The sequence below is a fragment of the Xiphias gladius genome, chromosome 18, assembly GCF_016859285.1.
Source record: "Xiphias gladius isolate SHS-SW01 ecotype Sanya breed wild chromosome 18, ASM1685928v1, whole genome shotgun sequence".
Lineage (NCBI taxonomy): Eukaryota > Metazoa > Chordata > Actinopteri > Istiophoriformes > Xiphiidae > Xiphias > Xiphias gladius.
Window position 1 is genome coordinate 12,010,311 of NC_053417.1, and position 12,065 is coordinate 12,022,375.

The 12,065-nt window shown below is 41.5% G+C and overlaps 1 protein-coding gene across 1 annotated transcript in view; it reads left to right on the forward strand.

Moving 5' to 3' along the window:
* phactr3a (phosphatase and actin regulator 3a) overlaps positions 1-12,054 on the forward strand; it is a 34,093-nt gene extending 22,039 nt beyond the window's left edge. Inside the window, exons 4-12 of the mRNA XM_040151661.1 lie at positions 693-908; positions 2,483-2,711; positions 3,086-3,336; positions 4,823-4,976; positions 9,677-9,732; positions 10,127-10,188; positions 10,341-10,481; positions 10,841-10,917; positions 11,381-12,054. Coding sequence (XP_040007595.1) covers positions 693-908; positions 2,483-2,711; positions 3,086-3,336; positions 4,823-4,976; positions 9,677-9,732; positions 10,127-10,188; positions 10,341-10,481; positions 10,841-10,917; positions 11,381-11,396 — 1,202 coding nt within the window. The 3' untranslated portion in view covers positions 11,397-12,054. The remainder of the gene's footprint in view (positions 1-692; positions 909-2,482; positions 2,712-3,085; positions 3,337-4,822; positions 4,977-9,676; positions 9,733-10,126; positions 10,189-10,340; positions 10,482-10,840; positions 10,918-11,380) is intronic.
* Positions 12,055-12,065: the final 11 nt, after the last annotated feature.

Genomic DNA, 12,065 nt, shown 5'->3' on the forward strand with positions numbered 1-12,065 from the left:
CAGCTTTACAGTAGATCAATGAGTGCATAAGATTGCTGTGATCAATATGATAATATTGATCTGAATGAGGATGGACGGCCTCCATACTGTTTTTGCAACAAAAAAAATAAAACAGTACTCAAGCGATAAAAGACTTCCATCAAACTGTTTGTCTGTTGATTTTGTTGACATTTTTCACATAATGGAGACATTGTTTGAACCAGTGTTCTACATGTGTACCATTAGAGGGCAGCAAATACAATTCAATGGCGTTCTTTGCCTTAATACTCACCTGCCATGACAGGTCTACAAATGTCTACTATACAGCCTGTGTATTTGGTGGAAATCTAGGCCTCTATCACTCAAACGCACAATAGTTTTGTGTGCGATGCTGTAACAAGTGGAGCATGGAAATGGTTTTTATGCATAAAGTTAGTACAGTACAGCACAATTACAGGTTTTCATTTGAGAAGGTTAATTTTATTCACTTAAAAAATAAAAACAGCTGCTGCAACTTATATTTCCATCAATACGCACAGTATTTCAGTTTAATCAAGTATCATTTCAATTATAACCTCACTGATCTTTAAAATATTCCCATACAAGCTGTTTCCATCATCTGCCATCCGTTTAATAGTGTAGATTTATTTGTATTCTTCACAACAACACTCATTTTATTAATATTTCTAAATTTTTTGTTCCCCTTCATTAAGTAGCTGCCCCTCTCCAGCACTGTGAACGAGTGGAGGAGAATGTACCGCTACCGGAGGACGAGGGAGATGAGGAGGTGCACCCTGCCGGGGATTTACCTGAGGGGCTGCAGGACATGGGAGACCAGATGGAAGAAAGACCAGAGGAGGAGATTCCTCCAGGGACTTCCCCACCACAAGTACCTCCAAAACTTTTGCCCCAGCTGAGTACTGGAGATGGTGAGTGCTGAGAGGTTAAGGAAATGTCATTTTTATCTAATGTACAGTGAATGCAAATTCACAGGCTGGCTGTATAAAACCTGTTTCCCCTCAGTTTGAACTACACATGGGGGAAACCTGAAAAAAGCTATGAGTTATGTCCCAGACAGTGTCCTCCACCACAATCGAAATTAAGTGGTAGAATTAGAAGTATTTAGATCCTTTGATTAATTAAATGTACCAATACCACAATGTAAAAATGCAATTTTACAAGTAAAAATTCTGCATTCAAAATCCTAGGAGTACAGTATTATCAACAAAATATCAAGTATCAAAAGTAAAAGTAGTCACTTTTTACTCCTGTGACTGATACATTATTATTGTAATTTATTAGGTTTTTAATACTGATACATCAAAGTGCAAGCAGCATTTTAGTGTTACTGATACATTTAAATACTTTATATACAGTTTGGTAGTTCGGACCAGGAATCTTGAAATGTTTAAGGGGGAGAGGAAAAAATAAAAAACAAAGTTATGCTGCACAGATTTGTAGTCATTTTTTGGAGTTTTCCCTAACCTCCTTTTTTGTGTTAAGTATTGGATAATTAATCCTCTTTGGGCCTCAAGCAGTTATTTAAATAAAACCATCTGAGAAATTTAGATGAAAAATTTCCCTGGTGGAACTGCTAACAACTCAGACAGCTGAAACATGACAATGAGCCCCTACGAAACCCTGGTTTATAAGAGATTGCAAGTCAAAAAGGTTGGGAACCTTGTGTTGTATTTTATAAGGATATTTCTAATGTTAAATCTGAAAAAAGTGACTTGTTATTATAGCTAACAAATAAGTGTAGTGGAGAAAAAAGTACAATATTTCCCTCCGAAATGTGGATTAGAAGTATAAAGTAGCATAAAATGGAAATAAAGTAAATGAAGTAAAGTACAAGAATCTCACAATTGTACGTCAGTACAGTATTTAGTTACTTTCTCTAAATGAGGCAATATCTTTTAGAAGAATGGTGTTCATCCCCCAAAGTACAGATCCAGGCTTGCTGAGTCAACACAAAGATGCACTGCAGCTGCACTGCTGGGTCACGGTGACATAACACACTACGAAGACATTTTTCCCTTTCATTTGTCACCTGTCTGTAGTTTGAGGAATCCTAAAGTTGGTACCAATAGTCAAGGTTAAATTAACTCAGATTCCAGCCAGTAGACTGCTGTGCACAAACTAAGATGAGCCACATTTTCCAGCAATTTACTGTAGTAGAACATACTGTACATTCTTCAGATACACTGCCAATGGCAGATTGGCAAAGTAGTTGTTTTTTTTTTTGCAAGAAAACTTAGCAAGTATGTATTTTTCCATGTGTTCAAGTTTCCTCTTAGGTTAAACAGATGTGCAAGTAAGGTGGATCAGAGAGTCTGAATTCCCTTGAGCCAAAATGTAAATGTGTTTCCCAAAGTTCAGCTCAGTATCCAAAGATAACCTCCAGCCCCTGTGACCAACAAACTAATATGCAGGGAAGAAAATGGGCGGAAAGAAGGAGAATCTGTTTAACCTGCCCTGTTCTCTCCTCGTCCCTCTCTTTCAGATTCAGGTCCTGTGTCGCTCCCCGCTCACCTGCCCAACTCCTACCTCCCCAAGGAGCCTCCACCCAGGGCCACAGAAAGCCTGGCTTCAATGACCCTGCCGTTACGAGGACCCATGGCCAACCCCTCAGGCTCCCCACATCTAGGCAATATGATGCATCCTCCCATGCCCCCTAGCTGCATTATGGAGGAACTACAGAGAGCCTTCGCTTCCAAGAACAGGCAAGAAAGGTGAGTCCTCAGGTTGACCCCATATATCTGTTTATATAAGCGTCAACACTCAGAAACACGGTGACGGTAAAAATAAATCTATTACTTTGTTCAGTCTTACTGATGTTAAAGCTAATGCCGGCTTTGATATCTTTTGATAGGATATGATCATAATACTGTCGGTATTGGGTGTCTATAATGAAGTTTGCGCAGAAATCTCTCATTTCTGACAATATAACCATTTGTACTGTAATTAGAATTTCGAATAGATAATTAATCAATTGTTTTAAATCTTAATCTTAAAAACGATATTTAAAATCTGCATGTTTTCCTAAACTCCGCCCACTGTCATCAACATTAATTGGACATTTGCTCTCCTCCCTGTGTCCCTTCAGTGTCCATGAAGGGTGTGAGCAGGGCTCACCCCCGCGGCTGTGGTGTTCTGATGGGCGGCTTTCTCGCTCCTGCAGCTCTGAGAACCAACACACATTATCTTTGGTGGGTGGCTGTGTGGGAGGTGGAGGGTCTGACTGGCCCAAGAAGGAGGCGGAGGAGAACAAGGAGAACGTGCGGCTGGACCAGTGCTTCTCCAATACCTCAGGCCTCCCCACCGACCTGGACGGCTGGAATGAGTCCGTCATCTCCGGTGGGTCGAAGACTCTGTACCATACATATTAGATCTAAAATGAAACAGTCACTCTGAGGTTAACATACTCGACATTTTCTTTCATTTGAATGTTGTTACATCTGTTCTGAGATAACACTGCAACAAATAAAGTCCTGTCATTGTCTTACTGCACTGTCCTAAAACTGATGGGACTCTCATAGCTAGCACCTTTTTTATAGTTTGCTTTGAGCCCCAGAGACCAACCAGTGCTCCGATCCTGGATACTCAACGGCCCTAGGTTTTCTGTTGCATCAATTAGCTTGTGGACTTTAATTAAACCAACATTTGTTTGGGAATTTGCACAACTGAAAGCTGCACTAATCAATGTTTTTATATTAATTTCATATTATTACTGTGAAAGGGGTTGCTTGTGATGATGTAACCACACAGAACTCAGCAGTTCTTCTCAGCTCTACAGAGTATTTTAGTGTCTGTCAGCTCATTGTTTTGGTTTTGAGGTGCGCAACTTTAATAATTTGGTTCACTCTCACCACTGTCACCAGTGTCAATTCCAACCACAGCAGGCAGCAGTTTTCAGCAGAAAAGCTCTGATAAATCCCCCGAGCAGACAGACAAAGCTAGCGACTATCTGGTGAACACCTTGGAGCATTTGGCTGCTAAAGAGACAGAGAGAGAGATATTTCCTACAGGCATTGGTAGAGACCATAACGGAGCTAAAATGAGAATGAATATCGGATTTACATTTGTCAGGTGGCCAGAAACACGACTCCAAATAATTGCTGATGTTGGCATGTGGCTGCCTGGTGTGTAAATAGACAGCTGATGCTAATAAGTTCACCATAACATTTTTGTAAAGTCGCCAAAACAGTTAATTAATGCAGAATTATAGACATTTATACAATCAGATTGAATAATATAGGACTTAAAACTACATTTTGGCACCACGTTATTTTGACCCCTCTACAAGGAAAGCCCCCCTGATAACGCCTCAAGTACCTTATTGTTACATTTGATCTTATGCTTTACCAGTAAGTATTCCCAAAGTAATTTGCAAATAATGCAATTATGACAAACCCACTGACAGAGTGAACCTTGGGCTTTTGGGGTCCCTGGAGATCTGGGTCCGGGGAAGTACTCGGGTTTGCACAGTTGGTAATCCAACGTTGACAGTTACATATAAAAAGGGCAACTTGTCATACAGAAACATGGATGTTAACATCCTCAAACACCGCTAATAATTTTTGTTTCTTTTGATTTCCGATGTGCTGCAGTACAGAGCAAAAATGGAAATAGCATCCAAATGTCCAAATACTTGCAAACTGCACCGTAAATAATGTTCAGTTAATGAGGATATTTGTTGAGATTTAGCAGCTAGTGGCATTTTTGGGATCAGGGATTGGAATACTTTATTCATTTACAGTATGTCTTTGCATATTGTTAGGATAAGAAAAGACGAATAAGTTAAAAGGTTCCTGTGTGTTAATGCGTGTCTGCGTGGTTGCAGGCACACTTCCTCGCAGGCTAAGGAAGGAGTTGCTGGCTGTCAAGCTACGAAACAGGCCCAGCAAGCAGGAGCTGGAGGACAGGAATATTTTCCCAGCAAGGAGTGACCAGGAACGCCAGGAAATTCGCCAGCAGATTGAGATGAAACTTGCCAAGTAAGCAATGAAATCTTCTCTACATTGCTATCTGTGTCTTTAGTAATGGCAATAACCAGAATTGGATATGAAATGTTTTAATGATATCAGTAACAGAATTTTTCTTTGTCCTAGCTTAAATATATTTTTAGCTACAATCCCTCAATATCAATCAGCTCTGCAGTTAATTAATGACTACCATACTATTCATGGTGCAACAGTGCAAACACATGACAGACCTGGGAAATGCTTTTTGCAGGGAAAACCTATATGCTTAATTGTCTCAGTTACATAATACCCAACAGTAGGTGGAGGTGAGATAAAATTCAGATTCAAGCGTATTATCTGGTTGTTTTGCACAGACTTGATTTGTGTTGTGTGATCTCTTACTGCTCAGAGGAATTGGTTTGAATGTAATGCCTGTTACTCAAGGCCAATCCCCTTACTGGGAAGTCTCTCTATTATATTCTACCCTAGCATGTAACCATTTTTAACTAAAACCGAGACGCCTCCAAATGTCTGCCAATGGGCCGACATCCAATCAAACCACTGAGCGACCGAATGGAATAAAGTCCCAGAAATCTTTTGGCACAGGAAATATGCACATGTTCAGTAAATTCTTAGCTGTTTTTGAAAGAACAATTGTTCTCGCAGTTTCTGGAGTGTAACAAGTACAGATGACAGAATTTCTTTGTACAAGACACACCACTGACCTAGGTCTGCTTCCCTGCCAGATTAATAGAAAATCTAGCTTTTCCAACACAACTGAGAAACCTAATGTCCAAAGACTATTAGCATTAGTCTCGTGTGTGAATGTATCACAAGACCTAGGTTCTTTAACAGCAGCACATCAAACAGGGGCACACCACAGCGTTACATAACCTACTGTGCAATAACTCGCAGCCAAGCACAGACCACCACCCGCACTTTCTAGAGAACAGGACCTACTGTCTGTCTGTGAGAAAACTAAGAATACTGCCTCCCTGATCTATTCATAGAATGACTGGGAGAAAACGTTTTATTGTTATTTGAGAAAAATTGCACAGGCGTTCACAGGTTTGCGAGCACACAGATTATGTAAAGGTGAGGATGGAGCGCGACTGTAGCTTGTATAAGAGCGAGCAGGGTCAATACTTTAAAGGCAGAGGTTCCACTTTTAGCACAGCAGTGAGAGAAGCTGCTTGTTATACAAAGACCGAGTTCTACACAGCACATGGTTCACAAGATTTGTAGTCATTTAAATTTCTTTACAAGTACAGAATAAATTAATGACCTCAGGAGGATCAACAAAAATTCTTAAAGCAGCTTTATTTGTGCGTCTCATGCTGACGTTGCTGAAAAAACCCAAGACCTTTGCACTGCTCCAGGATTTTGAGCAGCAGTTTAAATTTTTTACACTTGTAAAAAGGCTTCACAAAAAAGCAGCTGTTCTATTCTGCTGTTTTGTTTGGTCTGGAGTTATTGCGCCGTAATCTGTAAAGCTTGAAGCTCTAAATAACTTTTTAAAATACTGTTACTTCATCTACAGTGTTAAGCGTATGCAAGAATAACGCCAAATTATCCTACAGTGCAGTATATGCATATATTGAAGGCATAACGCACCATTTTGTGGGGAATCCTGGCTAAATATAGCTCAGGATGGTGAAAAGGAGGGCAGAGTTACTGGAGGAAAAAAGATCATTTCCCCTGGGGCATGCATACTGAATCACAAAACAATCCATCACGCACTCCTCTGGATTTCTCCAGGTGACTCCCATTTCAGACTCAATCTGCTCTTTTTTTCCATCCTATCTGCAACTCACAATGAAAACCTACCGTTACATTTGCTGCCAATCAAGCAGAAAATGCCATCAGGACTTATGGTGGATAGTGACACCTTGTCTGTCCATTGTGTCAGTGATAGATGACCTTTCTATCTTTGGACTCCCCACCTGGCACTTGTGCTGCAGCCACACTCCGCTCTTTCTAATCTTAGCGCCTGACAATGTTCAATAATGCATCTCTCCATGCACTCCCCTCCCTCCGCAAATGTGCTGTTGGGGAGTTATATCAGCAGAAATAATGGGGGTTGGGGAAGCAGGTGGGTGCCTGCTACTGTACTTGAAAAAGGACGAGAGCTGGGAAAGGCCAATTTTGTCTCCTTGCGCAGTTGGCAACTGAAATAAAAGACTGAAAGCCTCTGCCACCCACTCATAGGTTTTTCATTCTTTTGTTTTGATTTTTCATTCCTCTCTGGGCTGGCATAGTTAGATTTTCTATTCCAACTCATTTTATTGCAGAACATCCTAACTGGCATTTGGAAACCCATATGCCAAATAGGCCTTTATGCGTCATCATGGCATTCTGGGGATACCTTTCAAAATGTATCAATTGTATGCAATTGTATCCTAAACCCGGATGTACAAAGCAGTGGGTGAGAAACTGGTGCAGTGAGTCAGTGTGTTGTCTGATGTAGTAATACTCTCAGTTATCACAAATAAACTGTTTTCTGTCCCGTGCGAGCAGCGCAAAATAATAAAATGTCGGGATTCATTTGGCTCATGAAGAAGAAAATCTGCCTTTTTTTTTAAACCAAATTAGTATTAATATTGAAAGTGATCTGTGAGTTATTCAGCTCGTCAACAAATACGAGAAAAGCAAGCAGTCTGTATCTAAAAATAGCCACCGATTCCCTGTAAAGCACATAGAGCTCTGTGTGTAAGTGAAATCCCCATTAGTGTGTTGCTAGGGAGAAGTGAACATTTCTGTGGGAAGACTCTATTGTCTCAAAGATACCAAGTGTTGTTGCTAAGCAACTCGGCCACCGGGTCAATAATACAGTGGATGGTTGTATTCTCTGGGGCTTTGGAAGTGATTTTCTGTTTCATCTGTTTAAAATGTAACAATGTCTGAGCAGTGGGAACGCTTTGTTTATCGACGGGGTCGTGAAGCAGAAGAGTTGTCTTTTTGGGCTGTTCCCCACCTGATGAGATCTTGAGATAGTAGCATAAAAACATGCCTGATTTGATCAAAAACTACTTTGATCAAAAGGGGAACCTCACACAGTCGGTAACAGAAAAAGAACAGAAACAAATTTTCTGTTTTGTAAGGTGTGTTTTTTTTTTTCAGGTTAAAATGCATTTAGGAAGAAATTAATCAAATTCCTACATACTGATTATGTGTAAAATGCTGAAATTGTTCCAGACAACTTCTTTGGTGTTTATGTTCCATTTTTAGTCTTATTTCTCAGAAGAGAATTCGCTAGGGAAGTCAAACAATTGAATTATTCCTAATGCTATTCCTGGATGTCTAGTCACACGTGTTAATTAACAAAGACTGATTGCTTGCCAGTACTCATTCTCACTCTACACAGTGTTGACTAGAAAGACAGCGTTTGGGAAGGGTTGAAAGTATCATGTCATGATTTCTGGGACTTTTGTCGTGTCTTTTATGTGAACCCTGCTTTCTTTGTTCTGCCAGTTTTGTTTCCCTTAATTAAAAGACAAAACAAGACAAACCTTAGATAAGTGCTTATTGCATAATGCAGTTGAGCAATTTTCTGTGTAGCTGGGAGCATCTGTTGTTACATAAATGTGGTTTTGAACTGGTTCAAGTCCTACTTATATTGTATTAACAGGGTTTAGAAGACTAAAACTATTTTATTAGCTATTCAGTGCCTGACATCGGAGGCGTGCACATTGAGCAAACGGGACTGCTTTGTGCCCGGGTCTCAGTACATGTGACCTAACTTTGATCTTTTACAGGACAGAACTATAAAGTGTTCAATATCAGCTTGGGTGAGGGGATAAAGAGAGTCCTGCTGCGTGGTGGCATTCTACCCTCTCTGTCCTTTCCACCTCAAGAGGTGTGCCACATGCTGTCCGCAGCGGATCCCTGTTGTGCAGCTCACATTTATTATTTATACAAAGTATGAACAGTTCACACGCACAGACTCCGGGAAAACATTGGATTTTGGAGACCTTTTGGATGCTTTGATGGTGAAGGGATTGCGATAGCTTGAAATAAATAGACAAAGTGTGATCTGAATGTTTAAACCTGGTCAATATAGCAAAGAAGAGACTGGAATTGTATTAGATCATAAAATACGCTACAGTATTTTGATCCTATCAAGTATTTTATTCCCTGTGGAAACAGATTATTTTCATTCCTTTAAAAAAAAAAATAAAAAAGGCCTCTTTTACGTGACTAGAAAGAAAATGAACTGATGCAACAAAATGGGTAATGTGACTGTTCCAGTAGCCCAGTGCAGATTAGGAGGTGGTTGGGGATGCCGTGAGTGGGAGCTTGTTAGGCTCCGCCTCCCACAAATTATGCATGTAGTAACCAGGGAGACTGGGGGAGTCGCGCCCCAGAAGCCCATCACGACCCAGTTCAAAAGCGCTTGTACTCAGTGGCGGATGGGAAAGAGGAGTGCCAGCGCTACCGTTGCGCGGTACAGTAAACGCAATACGAAGGCTGCGCCTGAAATGCAGCTTCTTGAAATCGAAAAATAATTCGGTGGAGAATTCTCAACCAGGAGAATCGCGCCTCTTTGACTATTCCAGATGTGGGGAGCGCCTCTGCCGAAGCATCACAGCCGCGGTTTGGATGCGAGATGGAGACATAGGGGATTCCTTTCGAGAACGCGCACAGTGAAGAAACTACAGCCGGTTTAGAGGGGATAGGACGGGAACACCTGAAGTCAAAATGGTTCAAAACGTGGTTTTGGTGTTTCTCCGCAGGAGGCTCAGCCAGAGACCAAATGTGGAGGAGCTGGAGAGTCGCAACATCCTGAAACGTAAGTTCAAACACTTGTGCCTCTCTTCATCTGATTACTAATATTTACTATTCAAAAAGCACGGTTCAAAGACGGCAAAAATTATGTATTGATGATAGCACAGATCACCCAGTGTAGTACATTATTCAGGAGCAGAAGAACGCATGAGTGCACATCCCCTCTTCACTGGGACCCCTGTTGAAAGTGGTGGGAGCTGAATTTGTACGGAGATTCCTGCATGATAGACTTGCAACGGCCTCAATATTTTTACATCGGTTTAATTACACACTGAGTGACGAGCCTACGCCCATGAATCATTTAAATAAAATAATGCCCTGTATTGTATTTCATATTTTTTTTTGTTACTTGCTGATATAGTATGGATTTATAATTTGCTGTTTTCTTTTTTTTTCAGAGAGAAATGACCAGACAGAGCAAGAGGAGAGGAGGGAGATCAAACAGCGGCTAAACAGAAAGGTATACAACTCTGTGGCTGAGTGATAACAAACACCTTAACAATATTAACTAAATGAACACTGTATGCATCAAGCACAGGGAGGCCCCTCTGGTCAATTCAAACATAACAGCAACTGGCTATAAGTGTTTGTCCCACTTCCTGTGTGCTCCAGCTCAACCAGCGGCCCACGGTAGACGAGCTGCGAGACAGAAAGATTCTGATCCGCTTCAGCGATTATGTGGAGGTTGCCAAAGCTCAGGACTACGACAGGAGAGCAGACAAGCCCTGGACTCGGCTCTCAGCAGCAGACAAGGTGGGTGTTTGTGTGGAGCACAGACAGACAAATATTGTTTTATTTGTCTTTAAGAGAAGAAACTTTTGAGTTTTTCAACAGTAATCACTCGGATTTATCACCAAAAGAAGTCCACTATTTAGGCCAGTCCGATTACAAAATTCCCCAAAGTTCTATGCCTATTGCTCATCAAGACCATCAGCATCGCATGTTGTTGCCATCAGCTTATCCAAATCCCCTGTTCTCTTTATTTTCATTTTTTATTTTTAAGTTTCATTATATTTTCTCCTCCTCCACTTTGCGGTCCGAAGGTTGCAGTGCCCCAATGGCTCTGGATGCACTTAGGGATGGTCTAATGCTGCTTTTCCTCTTCCCCACAGGCTGCAATCCGAAAAGAGCTGAATGAGTTCAAAAGCACCGAGATGGAAGTGCATGCCTCAAGCAAACACCTAACGAGGTCAGTATTCTGAGGTGTATGTATGTGTGTAGTATTTGTTGGGGAAAGGCATGTGTGCTCTATTCTGGGCTGCAGCGGTCTAAATTTAGCTCTCCTTGCTCATCCGGAGCGCGTCGAGGAGCTAAAGATAGATGGGAGTGCCTCTGAACAGGGGAGTAGGGGAGGTTGTCCTCTGGAGAGCTCATACTGTCAGGCAGAGAGAAATAATGAAATGCCACTGTGTCCTTGGCTAAGCTTGTTTGGAAGGCAACTCCTTGTTTTGAGTTGTAAGAGTGACCCAGAGGGAGGATGAGGACAGGGTACATGTCCAACCCCTCAGCACATTTAACGGCTCTGCTAAAAATAACCCCACGGAAGTGATTAATGGCTGCAATCATAGCCGGGTATGATGACAAAGGCACCTTCTGCTCTCACGATTTGCACTGTCCCCCTTTACACACGGTTGCTCCGTTTGTCTCTCCAGGTTCCACCGGCCGTGAAAGTGGGGAGTTTCTTCTGTGAAGAAATGCTGTGTTTAGAAATTTTCCGAAGCTGCTACAAGCTGCTCAGCGGTGACAGTTCAAAGAGCCTGAAGCCTTTTCGTCTTCAGTGTGTCTTCAACATTCTTCCGGCACCCTTGACTATCATATCTTCAGTATGAGGGCATGGGTGTGGGAGAGGAGATGACGGTAATGTTTGCGGCAGTGTGTCCTGGAGACTACTGGACGTCACCCCATGGACGCTGGCTGGTGGAGGACTTTGGTGGAGCCTCCGACTCTCAGGATGAGAGTGGAGGAAAAAACAATTTTGTCATTCAGTCAGTGTTGGTTTTTTTTGTACTATTTCATGGACTCCTTTGACAAGGCGGTGTGAATCCGTGTAGTGGGAAGAAGTTGTGCATGTGACCAGCTTCACCTTTTCTTAACTGATGAATAATGTGTCACTTGGACTGTGTAAAGACTGTGCAGTCTGGGAGAGGTGGTATTGTGGGTGAATTTGATATTAACTGTACATACAGTATGTCAATCTGAATGGGACCGTCGATGTCTTCACTGAAAAGAGAAATACCTTTGTAAGCACTACTTGTCTTCAAAATACAAGGTCTTTTTTAAAAATGGCTTATTTCATTTTTTAAACAATTTTTATTTTCAATTAAGAATCAGGTTGGA